This window comes from Marmota marmota, unplaced genomic scaffold (assembly GCF_001458135.2).
Source record: "Marmota marmota marmota unplaced genomic scaffold, marMar, whole genome shotgun sequence".
Classification (NCBI taxonomy): domain Eukaryota; kingdom Metazoa; phylum Chordata; class Mammalia; order Rodentia; family Sciuridae; genus Marmota; species Marmota marmota.
The window spans coordinates 10,127,723-10,149,015 of record NW_026000164.1 but is presented as its reverse complement, the minus strand read 5'-3'; the positions used below and the strand labels follow the sequence as shown (position 1 = coordinate 10,149,015).

General features: G+C 36.7%; 1 protein-coding gene across 6 annotated transcripts in view; it reads left to right on the top strand.

Annotated features, from left to right (window-relative positions):
- Agk (acylglycerol kinase) overlaps positions 1-21,293 on the top strand; it is a 72,708-nt gene that overhangs the window by 37,184 nt on the left and 14,231 nt on the right. For all 6 annotated transcript variants that reach the window (XM_048786809.1, XM_048786811.1, XM_048786812.1 and 3 more), the window contains 4 exons: positions 216-310; positions 4,638-4,707; positions 14,456-14,535; positions 18,035-18,092. In XM_048786809.1, the coding sequence (XP_048642766.1) occupies positions 216-310; positions 4,638-4,707; positions 14,456-14,535; positions 18,035-18,092 (303 nt within the window). The remainder of the gene's footprint in view (positions 1-215; positions 311-4,637; positions 4,708-14,455; positions 14,536-18,034; positions 18,093-21,293) is intronic.

The following is a 21,293-nucleotide window of genomic DNA, read 5'->3' as shown; positions in this document are numbered from 1 at the left end:
AATGAGAACCCAAATGTTTCTCTAAATTCTAAATTATTCTAGAAACTATTCTCTTAGTGGTATTCGATTACTGCTCTAGGGTTATGGGAGGGACAGTGGGGAGGCAGATGGAGGGCTTAATAACTTTGTCCTGGTAGACATACTTGTGTCTCTTTGTTAAGACTCATTTTCTAACTTTAACAATATAACTTTTCTCTTCTTTTTTTTCCTCCCAGGCTACCTTCAGTAAGATTCCCATTGGATTTATCCCACTGGGACAGACCAGTAGTTTGAGTCATACCCTCTTTGCCGAAAGTGGAAGCAAAGTCCAGTAGGTTGTCAATGTGGAATGTTAGCATTTGTGAGTGAGCGTGCTTGGGGATAAAAAAATCACGTTTGATGTCCTTTTGTTTTTTGAGTTTGATGGCTTAAAACTTCCAATAATTGGGAGGAAGACCTAAATCAAGGTTCAACTTTTCAGTTCACTGGGAAGTTTCCCAGTTGGGTTGTGGGACTCTGCTAGGTCACATGTGGAGATGAGTACTTCATGTTCTTTATCAGTTATAAAGATGGTATTTCTGACCCAAACTGTTCTTGCACTTTTACACTGTAAGATTCCTTTAGAAAGGCAGATTTGCACTGACCGTTTGTTTATTGTAAGTATGCTCCATGCGAAATTATCAAGTCTGTTGTGAAGTTTGAACTGGTAATCTTGACTTTATTATCTTGATAATATAAATAGATAATAACCATTAAATATAATCACATCCTTTTGGGGCGCCCTAAAGTGGTAGGCAGTAGATAAAGCAGAGGAGAAAAGCAGTGTGGCTCTGACATCTGTATTAAATCGCTATGAGTCTAACAATGTGTTCAGAAATCAGGCAAATTGTTGTTGTCCTGTTTTTGTGAAAGCATTATGGAAACAAAGCCCTAGTCTTTCAAGAAGATAGGGATCTTGAATTTGAGGACTGGATTTCACAGTGATTAATAACATAATCTTGAGCAAATGGTTGTCCAGGAAATCTAAGTAAGTGGAGCACTGAGAGAGAGTTATATGATCTTTAATGTAAGCTTTGTGACACATTAGAGGAAGTCAGTAAGTAAATATTAGTTTAATTAATTAATTAAAATTTCCTTATGACTTTTCTAATTATTACCTTCTAGAATTAATAATACTCAGGCAATTTTCAATTTTGGGTAAGGATTTCTTTCCTTCTTTAGAATTGTTTGATTAGGCTAGTTTTTGTAGATTTTTTTTGTTGCTGTTGTAATTTTAGGAGCCACCTATTATAACTTAATAGTTCTGAATGTTTTATAAAAGTCTTGGTGCCTGTATCAAACACTAGGTGTGCACATAGGCATATATAAGACATATATTCAAACATCACACATGCTTCAAACTTGAGTATAATGGTGATCATTCAGCTATTCACCAACCATCCTGAGGCTGAGCAAACAGAGAGGCTGTTTTAATTGGTACTTTTTGGCCCAATTTAGAATTTTCGAGGGACAATAGTAATGACAAATGAATTACTCAAACATTTTTTGCCTCTCTGAGATTAATCCTATCTGGTTCAGGTCTTGGTTACATTATAGAACTTGTCTTCCCTTGTGTTGGTAGAAGTTATTTGAACTGCTTTAGCCAACATCTGCAAATACCATATGCCAGTGATCAGAGTAGGCAATTGATTTGGAGAACCCTTTGCTTTTCCCAAAGCCAGTTTATCTGGAGTGTGGCAACCCTTAGAATCGGAGATAGCACTCAATTTTTTGGAAGCTGATTTTCCTCTGTTGTTAAACTATTGTTATTGCTGCTTCCATTTATAATTTAAAGATTTATAAAGCTTAATTTATAAACATGCCCCTGGGCTCTTAGGTAATCAAGTAATTCTGTCCTAGATTACAATTTTGTAGACCTCTTAACCTGGCAGTTGCCTAAAGCTCTTTAAAAAGAACACAGCTTTGCTTTTTGCTCTGCTGCCAAGATTTCTTGTATTATAATTGCTACAAGGAAAAAGTATGGTTTTTTTTTGGAATTTGAAATGTTGCAGGTAAATAATCCTAAAAGTGCTATTTGTGCTTTAGTACTACTTGATTTAGAACTTTCAGTTATATTGTTGGAGAATGATGAACTTCAGGTTGCATTTTAGTTGTCTTCTGTCTGAACAACTCTATGACCATAATTTGATAACCTAGATGAAATGGACCAATTTGCCAAAATTCATACAAAAAGAAATAAACAGTAGTAAATGGATAAATAAACAGTAGGTAAATGGTAAATTAATAACCTGGTACATGCAGACAATTGGAATATTATTCAGCTCTAAAAAGAAATAAGCAAAGAAATGAGCTGTCAGGCCATGAAAGACACAGAGGAAGCTGAAATTCATACTGGTAAATTAACACTGCCAATCTGAAAAGGCTACACAGTGTATGGTTTCAACTATTTGACTGTGGAACTATGGAGACAAAAAGATCAATGGTTGCCAGAGTAGGGGGAAGAAAGGGTTGAATAGGCAGAGCAGAGAGGATTTTTAGGGCAGTGAAACTATTCTATATGATACTATAGTGATAGATGTGTGTCTTTATATGTTTGTTAAAATCCATAAAATGTGCAACATACAGTGAACCCTTATATAACTCTGGTATTTGAATGAGTGGATGTAGTTTGCCAACTGTAACAAATGTAACAACCACTCTAGAGCAGAATGGTGATAACTGAGGAGGCTGTGTATGTGTGAGTGCAGGGCTAGTGGGGGGAATCTCTGTATCTGCCTCTCAATTTTGCCATGAACCTAAAACAGATCTAAAAAAATTAAGTATTAGCAGACTTAGAATAGTATTTTCAAACTTAATTGTCCTTGCTTAAATAAGCACAAGGAAAGGACTCTTAGTTTCTCCTCAATTTGGCAACATTAACATGGACCTCTGTGGCTACTCTTTCTCATCATTCATTGTATTCATTTGAATCTCACCATTAAGATTCACTCACCTGGGACAATTTTAGTAATTTTAGTATCAAAAATATTAATACTATATTGAACATATCAAATATATTTAAATCTATGAATGATTTCATAGTTCTACTAAGAAAATAAAAATGAAAACTGATCACTTACAGATGATACCAGGAAATGCATACATATAAAATGTGTGTGTGTGTGTCTGTATACATACAGACACACACACACACACACACACATATTAAATGTTCAATGAAGAAATTTGAACATTGACTAAATATGTTGACAGGGAATTTTAAAATATTTTAGGTATGATAGTGTATATCATGGTTTTTAAAAGCACCTTTATCTTTTGGAAATTCACAATGAAATAATTATGCATGAAGTATCAAGATATCTAAGATTGGCTTTAATTGATAGAAGAGAGGGGATATGTGAGGGATAGAAAGGAAGTAAGATTGTCTGAATTAGTTGATAATCGTCTAGGCTGGGTGAGGAACATACAGGAATTGGTGGTACTACTTTCTGTACTTTTTACAGAATAAAACAATTCATTCAGAAAATACTGAGTGTCTACATGTGCCATGCACTATGCTAGGTTTAGGTTTTACATTGATCGGTAAAAGCACGTAAATCATTACTAACCTTATAGAACTTTCAGCTCTCAGGAGGCAGATGGTAAAGAGATTCACAGTGTATGATAAATCATGATCTCTGAAGGGACATTAACAGTTTAGTGAATGAGAATTATAGGGAAAGCCCTCACTGCAGGCTGAATGGGGTGGGTCTCTGAGATGGTGGTATTTCAACCAAGACCTAAAGGATGAGAATGGCCAGCCATGAGAGACTGGAGATGGATTATAGGACCTGGAGGTGAGAGGAAGTACTTGACATAAGTCCCCTCATTTTTTCACTCTGAGAGCAATTATCTTCTTGTCTAACCACTTGCTGGTGTAATATTTATTTTTTGACTATTCCTTGTATATTTATGTGTGTCTAATCTTAGCTCCAATTAAAGAAGAAACTCCAGAACTACATAGTGCTCTGAATAGATGTCAGTAGCATGTGACTTTGACGAGTACTTTTCAAAAGACTGTCAGGTCGTAAATACGAATAGTCTTGAGTCTTTGAGCAAAAGAATCATCAATTAAAATGAAGTATATCCTAGTAATCCTGGAAAATAAGAGAAATATGTCTTGGGTTCTGGATTATATTTTGTTAAGATAGCTACAACAAATCCTGTCCTTTATTTACCCTTTTGTCTGTTAGAGTATAAAGATATACTATTTTTTTTGAAGTGCCTGAATTTCTTACAATGAATTAAAGATGTTATATTATTATTATTATTATTATTTATTTAAGTACCATGTTTTCCTATGATTGAATATAAGGCACAATGGAGAGACTCAATAAATGTTAAATAAGTGATTGATGCCTTGTACAAACTTCTCTTTGCCAAAGCCTTCTCTTTTGAGTCTGTATCAGAGGCGTCTACCATATTTATATCAGTTATAAATATATAAATAAATATTTAAATAAATATTCTTTTATACTCCTTTGTTCTGCTTTCTTGGATTATTTTGAAAGACATCTTCCTTACCCATCTACTCCTATTCTAGGCGGGAATGTATATGTGGTGGGGGGAGAGATGTTGCTTATTTTTCAGAGCATAATTTCCTCTTTGTTCCTATTTAGACATATTACAGATGCCACACTTGCCATTGTAAAAGGAGAGACAGTTCCACTTGACGTCTTACAGATCAAGGTAAAGTCTTTCCTTCAGATTTTGAAAAAATTATGGAAGTAGTAGAAATGTACATGTAAAAGAAAATTAAATGTTGTGGTTCAAATTAGACTGCAATGAATAGTCCCTCTTCCCTCCCTATTCCAAGTATTAATCTCCAGAACAAAAATCTTATGTGCTGGTTGGGGATATAGCTCATTTGGTAGAGTGTTTGCCTAGCGTGCACAAGGCTCAGCATCACCACCACAAAAAAAAAAAAAAAAAAAAAATCTTATGCATTAAATCACTAATTAATATGCTTATGATCCTACTTTTTAAAGATATTGTGTGTGGTAGGGACTGAGTGTACATCTCAGTGGTAGAGTGTATTCTTAACATTTCCAAGGGCCTGGGTTTGATCCATGGTACTACATGCACACATGCAAGTAAAAAAAAAATATCATGGTAAACATCACATAAACAAAATTTACTATCTTATCTATTTTAAGTGTATACTACTTCAGTAGTATTAAGTATATGATGCTATTTTTTAATGTATCAGCTTTTTTCTTGACTTCTGTTTTGAATTCCTCTATATGTCTTCCTAATGAGTTGCATCTCTATTTTCAGTTCTTCTGTTGACTGTCTTTGGATCACAAGCAATTTATCTGTTCATATGGTTGTTCTGAATATTAAGAGAGCTCATAAAAATAAAGTCCTTAGGACAGTGACTGATTTCATCTCACTTGTTTATATAGTGGCCACTTCTATCTCCTATGCTTTGTTGGAGTTGAAACCTTGCTCCTGTCCCATCTTTACTTTGGAGCAATCTGTCATTATTTGGAACTCAGGTTACTTGGTTGTCTTGCAATCTAACCTTTCATATGGACTTAGAAAAGTTGTGATTTTTATAGTTTTTCTTTTTCTCATTTTTCAGGTAGGAATAATGTTTTTTATAGCTTCTATACATCCTAGGTGGGAACAGAACATCCTATTTTTATATCGCATTGTTTAACATTTTCTGGTTCATCTGTAGAGAAACTCAGGAATTGTTTTAGAAATGCGTTTGCTGGCTATGCCCTCTGAAAGGGATTAGAAGCAATGGACACCCCACAGAAGTGAACATACCTGGCATTCAGATTTTCTTCTCTAAATACCATTCCCTAACAAAAATAATCAAGATTCTGTGATGGGATGGTTTTTAGAAGCAGAGCAGAAAGGCAAGGGAGTACTCAAAAATTGATGGGGACATCACAGAAAGATAAGAACCAGCCTGGTGGTGTCATACTCACTGATTTGGGGACATTTTGAATATCAAAAAAACAGTAACACTGATGGATTATAATACCATAAATAAAAATGAAGAATCCATGAGTGTCCAGTGATATCACAGAATTGCCAGCTTGTAAATGTAAACGGAATGATAGAATAAGAACATTAGTATTTTCCGTCACCATATGGCTAATTGATTTCAGGTTGAGATCATCCATGGATACTAAAAGTATTAGATAAAAAGCTGTTGGGAAACAAATATCCAAATAGTCTCAAATTATTAATAATTAAAAAGAAAAAAATACATTTTTAGAGTGGAAAAAACTAGCATATACCACTTCATCCAAGTAATCAAACTGAATACCACCAATAATGGAGCATACTGACATTATCTGACTTCTGATGTGATATACTGAGAAACATGCACCAGCACTTATGCAGTTTCCTGACCAAAGTGATAAACTCATCTGAATCTAATTGAATCTCATCACAAGAAAAGTATCAGACAAATACAAATTTTGGACTGGCCTCTTCCAAAAATGTCAATGTCATGAAATCCAAAAGAAGGTAGTCTCTTCAAGATTAAGGGAAACTAAAGAAGTAAAACTAAATCCAGTATAAGATCCTAGATCAGAAAAATGAAAATCAGTGGCAATCCTGATAGACATTATTAGAACAATTAGAGAGATATTTAATATGAAGTCTATATTAGATATTATATATCAGTGTTAGATTTCTAGAAAGTGACATTGGTGCAATGTTATGTCTGTGTATATCTTTGTTCTTAGGAGAGGCATGCTAAAATATTTGGGAATTTCTTAACTTATTTGCAAATTAAGTAATACTATGGAACATACACATAGAGAGATAAGGCTAATATAGTGGAGAGACATGGGTAATGATGAATTTAGGTGAGAGGTATAAATGGTATTCATTGTACTACTTAGACTTTTTGGTTGACATTTTTCCAAAATAAAATGTTTTGGGAAAAATGTTCAATACCCATTTCCGATTCTTGATCAGGATTCTCTCTTTAAAAATAATTTAATTCCTAGAAAACATATATTCTTACTTGGATAGTAGTTAAGTTACTGTTCTTTCTTCATCTAATTTGTTTTCCCCTAGTCAAAATTCATGGGCTGGAGTTGTGGCTCAGTTGTAGAGTGCTTGCCTAGCATGTGTGAGGCACTGGGTTCAATTCTTAGCACCACATTTAAACAAATGAATAAAATAAAGATCCATCAACAACTTAAAAAAAAAAAAAAGGACAAATTCCTAAGAAGGCAAATCTGTGCTATTAAATCATCCTATAAATTGTAAGTTTCTTGTACTCTTTACTCAGATTTGGCCTTAAAATATACCAACGTCTGCCAGGCATGGTGGAACAATCCTGTAATCCCAGTGGCTGGGGAGGCTGAGGCAGTACAATCACAGTTCAAAGCGAGCCTCGCAATATAGTGAGGCCCTAAGCAAATTAGTGAGATCCTGTCTCAAAATAAAAATTAAAAAGGACTTGAGATGTGGCTAAATGGTTAAGCACCCCTGAGTTCAATCCTTGGTACCAGGGGGGAAAAAAATTACCAGCTACTTTCAGAATGAACATTTTTATATTTCATATGCTTCTTGATATTTGCTAAAGGGTCATAATTTCAAACTTCAAGCCCTAAAAGTCTCTATTAGTAACACTGATTGAACATCCCAAATCTGGAAAGCTCCAAATTTCAGATTTGTCTGAATCAAAAATTCAGTCAGATTTGATTCTGATTCAGATTTAAATCTGAAATTTAGAACTTTCCAGATTCAGGATGCTCAACTGGTGATCTTTGTGAAAATATTCCCAAATCCTAAAAACTCCAAAATTGGAAATGTTTCTGATCCAAAACATTTCAGATAAGAGGTCACCCTGGGTAGAGTTTGCAGTGTGCATTTATAACTGGTAAACATGAGCTTTTAAGATTTGCCTTGTATTTTCGTTTCTTCATGCAGAGATAGCCAGGCTCTAGCATGACCTCATTGGTCATAAGAGAAGTGATTTAAATATTGTAGTTGATCTTTCAGCATATAATAAAGTTAGGTTGTTCTCACAAAATATAAAACCTTTGCTTAAAGAAATTCTAGCCTAGGTAAAGTACTAGATTGTTATCTAGAAGATAGTATTTTAAAACATTGTTATTGCTAAAAGATTCTCTCTTAATAACAGGATATATCAGGGTAGATTTCTTAATAACTGAGTGATTTACTTTTGGTTATATAAGTGTTAGAAGTGCATTTTATAGTAATTAGAATTTAATTGGAAATTGTTGATGTGCTTTATTTAAATGCCTCATCTCTCTCTCTCTTTCCTTCAATGTACTGATTTTGTGAATTGATGAAACCAAGGTCCAAATTACCACAGGTTCCATATATTGATGATGCAGCCCAGGAAGCAGAAAACTTTTAAGTCAGTTCCTGGAAAACAGCTTCTCCTCTGGTTTCTGAGGAACTCAACTCAGTTTAATTCATTTCCCCTTTTCTCCTTATTTTTGTAAAGAGCTTTCAGATATTGAGAAAAGCATTAAGGCATAGTCTGAAACCATAAGCATTATAGATGAAGCCTGACAACAAATTCTTCTTTTAGAGATCAACTCAAACTCCAATAAACATTTAACTGCAGATTCTCCAAAGATAAAAGCAGCAGTCATTGGAAGTTATAATGATGTCTTGCATTTAGCTTTTTCAATGTTCACCATGTGTTCATATCTCATTTGAACCTCTGACTGAGTCAAGATGTGTATCAGCATCTTCGTTTGACAGTCACTGGTTATGTGACTATGTCGGAGACAGAGCTAGACTGTTTTCTGACTCATGGTCTGTTGCTTTTTCTACTTTATCACCTGGCAATATACCATGATTTTTAAAGAGTAGTTTTTTTCCAATATAGACATCTTGAATACTTAATTCTAAAGAAACTACTGGAAAGATTCATGGAATTTTTTCTAGTCTTTTTGATTTTTCAATTTTTAGACCACAGAACCAGATAGGGGAGATGGTGGGGGGCTGGAACATTTCCCTTATCCTCTGTATCCTTCCTGGCTAGTTACTTGGACTCCTTCTTCTTAGACCCGGGCTCTGAGCATTTTCCTAAGATTCTTAGAGGTTCTTCAGGGGTCCCTCCATCTATGTCTTTATCTAGAGTCCCTAAACTTCCTAGGTTAGGCAGGTAAATAATTGATAGGAATTGTTTTCTTTTCACTGTTCCTTAAGCCTGTATTCCAATCCGCTCTTTCAACTATTTTCTCCCTCAAATCCCTGCTTTCTCAGGGATTTGCTCTTTCAGGGTGTCTGTGAATTGGGGCAACACATCTCCTTTGCTGTGTGGACCTGGCTGTGTGGTTTTTTTTTTCTTTTTTTTTTTTTTTTTTCTGATCTGTCCATCTCATGATCTGCCTGCCTGCCCAGACCTTCAATGGGCTAAGATATAGTGATACCTTGTCTCTTGGCCTCTTCTCTGTCGTTGTGACCATACTTATGCTTATTTTGACATTGTTCATGTCCAGCACAAGCTCCACAGGGGCTTATCTCCTTTACGGACACCTTCAGATACTTCTGAATCTTGACTTCTCTATGCCCATTCTTGGTTGGGCATCTCTACATCTGTTTGAACATTCCTGGCTGCCCATTTTGTTGGCCAGAATCATCCCACCTCTTGCTAGGACATAGCACCCCATATCAGTGGAAGCTTGAGATTATAAGACTTTTCTGTTGTCCTAACAGAATATTCCTAAGACTCTTCCCCCCAGATGAAGGAGGAGGAAACATGTTGGGGCACCAATCTGCAAGTCTTGAGAACTTGCCTTACCATGTCTTACCTATACCACATACCTTAGAATGGAGTTCCCAAGTCCTCCCAGAGAAGGGTTGACAATTAACAACTCAGGAAAACTGCATGTTATATTTCTCCTTTTAGAAATTTATGATGTACATTACCATACTAAAGACCCTAAAAAGAGCTGCACTACACAGCTTGTTTCAAACCAAATAGGTTTCGTGTTTCCCATCTGTCTCACCATGGAATCTTGTCATCACCATCATCGTCATTGGGGACACTTGTTTTTATCTTAGGAATCCCATGGGGAAATGCTGAGGACACAGCAAACACACAGTGTTGTTTCTCTCTCCTGGGCTAGAGTGCTTTCTCCTCTCCTTTTCTTCTTTCTCTCTAGTCCTCTCCCAACCTCTCCTAATCTAGGTCCCTTATTTTAAAAATGTTACTGATAAAATTACAAAGTTGCAGGTAGGAGGAATAAGTTTTGAGATCTAATTAAACAGGGTGGCAAGAATCAATAATAATGTATTATATGTTTCAAACTAAGAACCTTCAAGTGTCTCATCAAAAAAGATAAGTGAGGTGATGGATACGTTAATTAGCTTGATTCAATCATCTTACTTTGTATACATATATAAAATCATCACATTGTACCCTATTAATGTGTACAACTGGGATTTGTCAATTAAAAATAACGTTAACAGCCAGGTGTGATGGCGCATGCCTATAATCCTAGCAGCTAGGAAGGTGGAGGCAGGATGATCGCAAGTTCAAAACCAGCCTTAGCAACTTAGTGAGGCCATGAGCAGCTTAGTGAGACCCTGCCTCAAAATAAAGAATAAAAAAGGGTAGGATGGGGCTTAGTGATTAAGCATCCCTGGATTGGATCTCCATTACTCCTCTCGCCCAAAATAGAAAGGGCTGTGGATGTGACTCAGTGTTAAGTGCCCCTGTGCTTAATCCCTGGTATCTGTACCCTCCAAAACAAGTCAATAAAAAAAATATATAAATTTGTGTTTTGTTTTAAAATGTGTGTTGTTCTCCCTGACTGTTCTCCTCTTTTGCTCTCCAACACATTATATAGCTGCACATGCTGTGTGCTGTCATAATGTTCTACATATCTGTTATTTGAACTGCCTATAGATGTGCCTTTTGTTTGTATTTGAGTCTAAATAGCCTCTGCTATACTTTGAGCTCCTTCATCCTTGTCACAAGGCCTAGAGTGGGGTGCTCAATAAATATTTATTGGTTAAATGAATGAATGCATCTTTTTTTAAAAAAAATTTATTCTAATTTGTTATGTATGACAGTAAAATGCATTACATTTCATATTACACATATAAAGCACAATTTTTCATATTTATGGTTGTATACAAAGTATATTCACACCATTCGTGTCTTTATACATGTACTTAGGGTAATGATGTCCATTTCATTCCACCCTAATTTCTACCCCCATGCCCCCTCCCTTCCCCTTTTCCCCTTGACCTATCTAGAGTTTATCTAATCTTATCATGCTTCCCCTCCCAACCCCACTATGAATCAGCCTCCTTATATCACAGAAAACATTTAGCATTTGTTTTTTTGGGATTGGCTAATTTCACTTGGCATTATATTCTCCAACTCCATCCATTTACCTGCAAATGCCATGATTTTATTCTCTTTTTATTGCTGACAAATGCATAAAGATGCATCTTAAGATATTTGAGAATGACTTTGCAGAATTATAGTGAGAAAGGTTTTTGATTCACATAAATGCTTTATAAGGTTAGTCTGTCACTTAATTTTATGATTAACAACAATTTCACATAATTTTTATTTTAAAATAAATTTTATTTACTGGTTTGTGCCACTCATTGTTTCAGGAGGTGAGTCTACAGTGGTGATAACCCTTTATATACTCTTAGTAGATCGCCTGTAGATAAGTTTGAATACCAAGCAAAAGAGAACTCTGTTTTCACAGATAGAAGCCAATGTTCAAGGGTTAAGTGGCATGCCTTATAGCATCTATGAATTATTGAGGATTCTTACTTCAAAATACTTGTGTTAAATTGCTGTTCTATTTTATAAATCTCCAGTGATCAGTATGCAACATTTCTATGAAATCATATTTTACTCTCCCCTTTTCTACTTCACATGATTGCTTATGCTTTGGTAAAAGCATTACTTATTATATCCAAAAACATTGTCATCCTGACTCTCCATAAACAGGCAGGCAAGAAATCACCTTGACTCTATCTTCAAAAGATATTCAGAATATAGCATTTCATCTTTTTCTACCTCAGCCCTGGGCACCTTCATCTTTTGTCTAGATTATTTCACGGTTCTCTACTGTTCTCCCTCTGTCCTTACCTCTTTGTGATCTTTTTTCAACAGTCAGGATGCAGTGACAAGTTAGGGTACCTCACTCTGCTCAAAGCCCTTTGGTAGGGTCCCATCTTTGAATAAAAGCCAAAGGCCTTCAAGGCCACAGTCTTGTCCCTATCATCTTTCTGGCCTTATCTGTATTGGTTGTGTACTTCAGGTTTGTGCAGATGTCACTGTATGGACAGAAGCTTCCCCCACCTCCTTATATTGATTGGTAATCACTCCTCCTTGGAATATCTGCACTTCTATTTTACTCTCCCCTTTTCTACTGTTTCTAGCCCCTATACTGTTGACATGTGGGAAAAGGTTAGAGAAAGATCTTTTTACTTAGCAGATGGTGTTATAGATCTCTCTTGGTGGCTGAGGCCCTAGTACGAGCTCTCTTGTGGGTTCACATGTGAATTCCTTGGGATGCCTCCTTTGACGTCATTTTCTGATGTTGGAGATCTGTTCTAGCTCCTCCTCTTTCAGCTCCCTCCCTTAACTCCTGGGCATAGTACCTTCCATAGCCTCTCACTTCTGGGGTACTGTGGCCATTGTGCCAGACTCTTAGATGAGGTACTGTCAAAACAACTCAGCCCTGCTGTCGTCTATTGTGTCCACTCAGCACCTGGGAAACCAGTGTGTCCTTTGTCTGTCAGTCAGCGAGTTGCCCCACTCTCACCCATTTTCTATGCCATCTCTGCTTCTAGTTCCCATTTCCTGTGTGTGAGCAGATACAGGGCAGAAAAGCTAGTCTCTTTACTGCACTAGCAGGGATGAGAAGCTGGTGTCTCTTTCTTGTAGCTTCTCCTACTTATGTGTGATTTGCCAAGAAATTCTTTGCTTGATTTTGGTGTAGTGGGAGTGGGACTGACAACAGGGTTGGGAGAGCCCTCCTCTTCTGAGAGAAGAGGTAGCATGCTTTTTCCAAGCCAGCAACTTCCAGTGCTAAGGTCACTCAGGTCATAATCTTTCACATGCTAGTGTAGTGGGGTGATGTATGGGGGACACCCTACTGTTTTGCTTTTGGTGAAAGCATTACTTATTATATCCAAAAACATTGTCATCCTGACTGTGTGGATGATCCCATCCACACAGCAAGGGATCATTATACTGCATAGAGGTATGAATCAGCTGAGAAACATTAACCAGAAATTATAGAAATAAAATAAAAATTAATTTATTAATTGAAAGCGGGGCATGGTGAGACCAGCTCTGATTGAGACAGGATTTGACAACAAAATGGAGTCTGAGCAGCTATTTATGTGGGCAGGTGCACTAGAGGGATTCAGTGGGAAGAAATTCTTCAGGAAAACAGGAGGAAGATGGAAAAAACAAGTTATTTGGGGCTTAGCAGCCCCAAATAACTCCTTTATCTCTGGGCAGGCTGGGATTTAGAAATCAAGGCTTTTAGAACTAGTGAGTTCTATGGCAAATACAGAACTTTCCCCCATCAATAGTAATTGCTTTGCAGATGTGCATCCTCCCGGCACCCTTGTATCATGGGGTTCCCCAAAGCAGTGTTTCATTGTCTAGGGTTTCACATAGTCAAAGCAATGATTTATCAACCACCTATGACATAACTGGTTCTACTGCCTTTTAGCAAACTCTCTGTTGTGTCTGGCATTTGTCAGCTCTCTTTAGAATTGAGGGTGGCTGTTAGTTTTCAGCTCTTGGGATTTAGCTATGATTTTGAATACATAAATAAATAATTCTATCCAGAATCTTGGTGTATATATATTATATATACTTTAAGGAAGGTTCATTTTGAAGTATTAAATTCTTAGGGTTATTGTTTGTTGGATGATTTGTCTCATTATTGCTTAATACACCAATTTGTTAGAAACTTAATAATTTTAATATGTGAGATTTGACTATACAATATTAAATCTGAATCACTTTTTACTCTGACTTGACATATATTTGTGTTTTCCAATATTCAGGTGATATATCCTAGAACATCAGAATTATATCTTAAGAGTTCTTGGTCCTTTAAAGAGAATGCAGGCTTAAGTTACCTTTACCTTGGACAAGTTTTTGAGGGAGAAGGAATTCTGGCTGACCTGATTAGTGACTTGCTCAAGAACTAGCATAGTTCCTTAATTTACAATCTGGGAGTATGATAATATGTTTCCTTGATGACAGATTCATGAGACCTAATATATAAAAATTACTTTCACTTTACAGTATGGATTATTCAAGTTCTCTTTCCCTATGCTAAGAGGGTTAATTTCTTTAATGTTTGAACATACTTTTTAGAATCTGGGTTGTTGGACAGCATGAACATTTGCTGGGTCCTTACACATAGAGAGTTCTGAGCTATTGTATTTGTGAAACTAAATGAAGTGTATATTTAATTTCCAGGGTGAAAAGGAACAACCTGTGTTTGCAATGACTGGCCTACGATGGGGATCCTTCAGAGATGCTGGCGTCAAAGTTAGCAAGTAAAGGATTGTTACATTGATAGTTTTTAAAAATTCTTTTTCTGTCCTTGCGTTTGAGGTATTAATATACAGTGGTCTGGGAATAAATCAGGTGGGCCTGGAGGTTGGACTGGGTATGATTAATGAGGTAGGAACACTGAGGCAGAGGTTTGCATCCTGTTTGCTCAACAGTAGCTTGTTGGGAGCTGAAGAGCAGAGTGCTCCATCTCTAATTTTAGTCACAGTATTTGAGTGGACATTTAGGCTCAAGCTAGAAGGAAGGGAAGCTGAATGCCTGCCATACAGCAGCATGTTCAGCTGGGTTCTGAGCTAAAGGCATTGCATGGCCTCAGCTTAATGGAGCTTTTACAGTCCTGGTTGGGGTACCTTTCCTGAGAGGTGTTTTTTGTTTGTTTTTTGAAGGCCTCACAGATTAAGAGACCACTGGCTACCTCTCTTAGAGAAGGGTGAAAGGTGGACACCTGATTGTGATGTGATGTGGGTGAACAGGCTGTAGAGTTGCTGATTAGAGGGCCATTGCTGGCTTTCATTGCAATAGACTTATTTTTGGAGAATCCATTGTATGAAATGAAACTCTTGGCTGGAAAAGAGTGCATGTTGTGTTCCATTTGATGAGGCGAGATTGAGGAGGCTAGGGCTTCCACCGTAGGACTGAGGGAGGTGCCTTGTGAGGTGCACCTCATTCCTGGCAGATGGTGTTTTTGTCTTTCTTTTTCTTAAGGCCCATAACTTCAGATTTCAGTGTAGTTTAGCTGATTGTGGTTGATCTCATACACAGCTCTCACATCAAGAAACCCTTCTTGGGGCTGGGGTCATAGCTCAGTGGTAGAGCACTTGCCTACCATGTGTGAGATGCTAGGTTTGATTCTCAGCACTGCATGTAAAAAAATAAATAAAATAAAGGTCCATTGACAACTAAAAAAAAAAAAGAAACTCTTCCTGTACTTGGCAGGCAAGTCTGCCACACTTTCTTTACAGAAATTTCTCTCACTTGTTTCACTTTATTATTCTTGCTAATGAAATTTCTGACTGTGAAATGTCAAAAGACAGATATTACTATGTTATATTGCACACTGCAGTCTTAAATATTTCACATCTTCTTATTTGCAAATATACCATGATTATGTCGATGCCACAAATTACCTTGTGTTTGATCTGCAGTCTCATATTCCCACAGCTCACCAAGAAGAATTGCTTAGCTCTCCCTAAAACAGGCTGGTGAGAACAAATTGCTTTCCAAAATGTGTTGATCAACAATTAGATACAAGCACAGGTCAGGCCTCTTAGGAATATCTCACATACTTGTCCTATATTTTGACAAGTTTCCAAACAGTGAATTTTAAAATTTGGGGGTGGTTATATTATACCATGGCTAGGACTGGCCACTGAGTTGCTTTTTGTGTGAAAGGAAAAACAGAAGGGATACAAGAAATCACTCCCTAGCTGGCCATAGGAAGACTACAAGCCTGGTATTAAAATTTGCTATTGGTAGAGGTGAGGGAACTGCTGACAATTTAGAAATAAACTGCCTGAGTCAGGATGTTTTCTACTTGGCTAACTGGGAAAAAAATCAAAGTATAAAGTAAGCTAGAAAAAAAAAATCAGATGACCAAGGCCCTTGTTAGTAGCCTCACAGTATTAACCTAAATAATGATTTAGAGTGCTCCACATTGCCTGTTGGAGCCAGTCTGTACACATTCTGCTATTCCAGGCTCTGCTTACTGTGTCATTGGCCTGTAGTTATGTATTTATATATCTTTATTTTTAAGCTTTCCTTCTTTTTCTGTTACTCTCACTATTTTCCATATCTTTGCGCCTCCTCTTGCCTAAAATGACTTCCTTCCCTCTTTTGTGTACCTAAACCCAACTCAGGCCCACCTGCATTCTAAGCTCTGTGCCCTTACTTTATTCTTGTGCCATTCATTTCACAAGTGTGGCTGTTCCAGTGGTTTTAGGCCTTTAATGATGTTTGTCCTTTCTTGACTCCCCTTACCAATGATAAATAGTGAACAGTTTAAACCATGACCTATATTCATGTATTATTTTCTATTATTTTGGGGTTTATTTTCTCCAATTATGAACTCCCAAAGATGGGAATTTTATACTCTATATTTTTTTGCCTCCATATACATGGTGAGAGCTAAATGAGTATCTATGGATCAGAATCAGTAGGGAGCAATGAAGGTAGGATGGTTGATAACACAGATAAATTTCAAGAAAGGAAACTACTTTTTCCCCTCCACATTTTTTATCAGTGCATTATAGTTGTACATAGTGATGGGGTTTGTTGTTACATATTTGTACTTGCACTCAAGATGGCAATATAATTTTGGCCAGTATCACTCCCTAGTATTTCCTCCTTCCTCCCAACTCCTGGTCCCTTTCCTTTATTCTACTGATCTCTCTTTGATTTTCATAAGAGGACCCCCACCACTAACACCACCACCTTTCTGTTCCTTTTTCCTCTCTAGTTTCCACATATGTGAGAAAACATATGACCCTGGACATTCTGAGTTGGGCTTATTTCACTTAACATAATGTCTCAAGTTCTTTCCATTTTCCTGAAAATGCCATAATTTCATTTTCTTTATGGCTGAATAAAACTCTAATGTATATACCATATTTTCTTTGTCCATTCATCAGTTGATGGATACTCAGGCTAGTTTCATAATTGTGAATTGTGCTGCTATAAACATTGGATATGCATCTAACACTATAGCCTGAGGACTTTAATTCTTTAGAATAAATACCAAGAAGTGGTAAGGCTGGATCATATGTGGCTGGATCATATCATGCCTAGTCTTTTGAAGGAACCTCCATACTGATTTCCATACTGGTTATACTAATTTATAATCCCACCAACAGTTTAAGTGTTCCTTTTTCTCTACGTAAGAGGAATCTACTTTCTAATTCCAACTAGGCATCTTCCTTTCTTCAGTAACTTTTATGTGTCTAGCAGTACTCAGTGGGTCCTCTTCACTTTGATTTAACATTTGCCACTAAAACTGCATAACGCAAGTAATGTGAAAGTATGCTGGTTTACAAATTTTAATTGTTGGTGTGTTGGTGTGTGTGAGAGGACATGGGGTACAGGATCCCATTGTGTGTCCTACAACACATAAGGCTGTACAGCATCTGCATCATCTCAGTGTGGCTTCAGCATCCTATCTTTGCGGCTCTTTTGACTGTGTTCTCAACTGCATTCTGTGTTTGAAAATCTGTATTATAATGATACTTTTGAATTTAGGGACTCCAAATTCTGGTTATTTGTCTCTTGTAAAGTGCAAACATCTTTCTACTGTCTAATTACATACAGTTGGCCATGGCATTGAAATACAGATTAAAATGTACTATAGTATGTTTATGTTAAGCCACAAAGCCTCCAGTGCAGCAAATCATAATAGCAGTGTCATTCTAACATATCATTTATCATGAGTGCTACCTATCATATTGTTATATCTTTTAATATTCTAATCACATTTATCTTGGTCTTCCTCAGGTACTGGTATCTTGGGCCTCTAAAAATCAAAGCAGCCCACTTTTTCAGCACTCTTCAGGTAAATGCAATTTTTAATGTAGAACCTGCTCTGTGTTACTTTGTCGTTTTTGTGATGTGTGCATTTGAGGGTTTTTTTTTTTTAATTCCTTGTAACAAATGCATGTGGCATTCTCCAACATTAAAATGGTCCATTTGATTATATACAATTACAGAAAGCATTCTTGTTTTTGTAAAAAACCACTGCTCATCTACAAACTCATTTCTTCCATGACCAAAACCATATTTAATTTCTCTTTGATATTTTATTTCCCTTTGTTATTCACTCACTTTTAACAGACAAACCTTGAACAGAATGACATATATCTCAATTATTTATATGTGTCTCTATTAGTACCTGCCAATGAATTGAAAATTTCTAATGTAATATATCTAACCATACTTATGTATAATGTCAATAGGTTTCAAACTATACTAGCCAAATATGAGTAATGGTTACTGTATTGGACAGTACAGATATAGAACATTTAAAAAAAATTTTATTTTAATATTTCTTTTTTAATTGTCAATAGACCTTTATTTTATTTATTTATATGTGCTGCTGAGAATCCAACTCAGGGCCTCACACATGCTAGGCAATTGCTCTACCAATGAGCCACAACCTCAGCCCTAGAACATTTTCATCATCAGAGAAGGTTCTTTTGGATAGTGCTGCTATATATACTATACATTAAAAACTATTAAGGGCTAGGGGTCTGGCTCACTAGTAGAGTGCTTGCCTAGCATGTGTAAAGCCCTGGTTAGATTTCCAGAAGAGAAAAACAAAAAGAAAAACACAGTAAAAATCTTGGCACCAAGAAAATCTCAGCAATTTATATTACCGAAATGCTAATAGAAAAATCATCCTTATCTGTGGACTAAATACTATGATCAGCTTTTATGCTGATCAAAGTAGTATAATCAGTTTGGCTGGCTAATCTGAAAATTGGTAGTGAGAAAATTGGTTCCAATGTTAATATTCAGATTTATCAAGTTTTTTTTCCTAATTATAAGGGTAATACTTGTCCATTGCAAAACATTTGGAAAACATAAATCCCTTAACCTGAAAAAATTTCCTGTTGGGGGCTGGGGATGTGGCTCAAGCGGTAGTGTGCTCGCCTGGCATGCGTGCGGCCCGGGTTCGATCCTCAGCACCACATACAAACAGAGATGTTGTGTCCGCCAAAAACTAAAAAATAAATATTAAAATTAAAAAAACAATTCCTGTTGGATTTAAAACTTAAATGTTAAAAACTAATATTGCTGAAATACAATAGTGATTTTAAAAATTAACTTGCCTTTCTATACCAGAGGCAGACTGGATTGTGAAGTGCATTATTATCCAAGGGAGTAATCACACTGATGAGCAGTGGGTACATTTAGGAATAAACAGCATGACTGTATGTTGAAAGGGTGGAGTACTGTTTCCGCAGTGTATTCAGTAAGCAATTATTGATATAATCCTAGGATACCAAGCCAAACAAGAGGTTTTCTGACTTCAAGAAGTATTTATATGCTTGAGAGAAGTATTACAAGAAAATTTACATTTTGGCGAGTGCTAGGGGAGAAATAGGAAAGGATGAGATGGAAGCAGAGAGTTTAGCTTCCTAAATCTAAGTAAGGGTCAGAAAGCCTTCTCAGTGAAGGTGACACTTATGCTAAATTTTGAACTGTAAGTAGGACTAAAAAAGAGCATTTTGGTTAGAGAGACGGGCCTCGTGAAGTCCTTGTCACAGAGATGGACCATGGTCATTAATTACAGTTTATGCCGTGGGATGTCAGGAGAGGAAGCCAGAGGACAGGTTGGGGCGGGCTTTGATGTGCCATCTGACCTTTATCCTTAAGGCACTGGGGAGTTTTTGAGTCTTAAGCAGAGGCACATCATGAGCAATCTGCATTTTGGAAAAATTGTTTGGCAGCAGTGCAGGCAAGAGATTAGACATGGGTGGCTAAAGGAAGGACATTGGAGAAAAGAGTCTTACAGTAATTCAGTGATAAGGTATAGACTAAGGCAGTAACAATGAATGTGGACAGTGCAGGTCAGATCAGAGAGCTCTTGAGGTTAATGTTCTCAAAAGTTGGAAGAACATTGGACTGCCAGATTTTTGGTTTAAGGTACTGGAGATTGGTAACTTAGTTTTTCATTAATGTTCATAATACTAGAGTAAGATCAAGTTTGTGAAGAAAGATGAAATTTTTAGTTTTGTTTGTGTGAACTTAACAGAGAAATGGAGATACAGTTGTGAGTTGGGTGGAATTCAGCAGAGTGGTCTGGTCTAAAGAAATCTATTTAGATGTCATATGTGCGTGAGTGGAGTTGAAACTCTGGGTTTGGTGAAGTCACCATTGACAGATGGCCAGGAATAGCCTTGAGGGATTAAACATTTAGAAAGCTGGAAAGGATGACTGGGGAATGCTAAGAAGAAATCTAGGAGAGTTCCAATAGAGAAGCCCACAGGAGAGGAATTTCTAGAATTGTAAGAAGCAACAGCAAAGAGTCTAGATCAAGATGGGAATGCGTCCTCAGGATTTGGCAGCCGTGGTGACCTCTACAGTGGGGGTAGGGTAGTGGTATATTAAGGAAAGCTAAGGAATGAGCGGGAGGTAAGGAAGTGGACACAGTAAGTGTATTCTACCCTTTCAAGAACTTGGCTTGGGGGAAGAAAGAGAAACTTGATTTTGAAGAGGAGTTAAAAAAAAATGCAAAAGCTGGAGAGAAGTAAAAAGTAGATTAGTGGAGTGGTTTTTTTTTTTTTTAATTTTTTCCAATTTTGTTTACTAGTTGTAGATGGACACAATATCTTTATTTATTTATTTATTTTTAAATTTTTATGTGGTGTGAGGATCGAACCCAGGGCCCCACGTGTTTGAGGCAAGCGCTCTATCACTGAGCACAACCCTAGCTCCTGGAGTGAGTCAGTCTTTCTTTCTTTCTCTCTCTCTCTCTCTCTCTCTCTCTCTCTCTCTCTCTCTCTTTCTCTCTTTCTCTCTTTCATCTTAAAGAGAAATATCCATGTTTTTATACCCAGGGGTAAAAGAAAAGAATAGGAAGAGGTGAAGACAAAGGAGACTGAGAAAGCATGACTACATTGACAAAAATCCAGGAGCAGGTAGAAGAGTGTAGGATCCCTAGTTATCCTGGGGCAAGGAAGCAATGCAGTTTTTACTGAGATGGAAGGTCTGGATGAAATCAAGTTTATAGATAGTTAAGGACATTCTCACA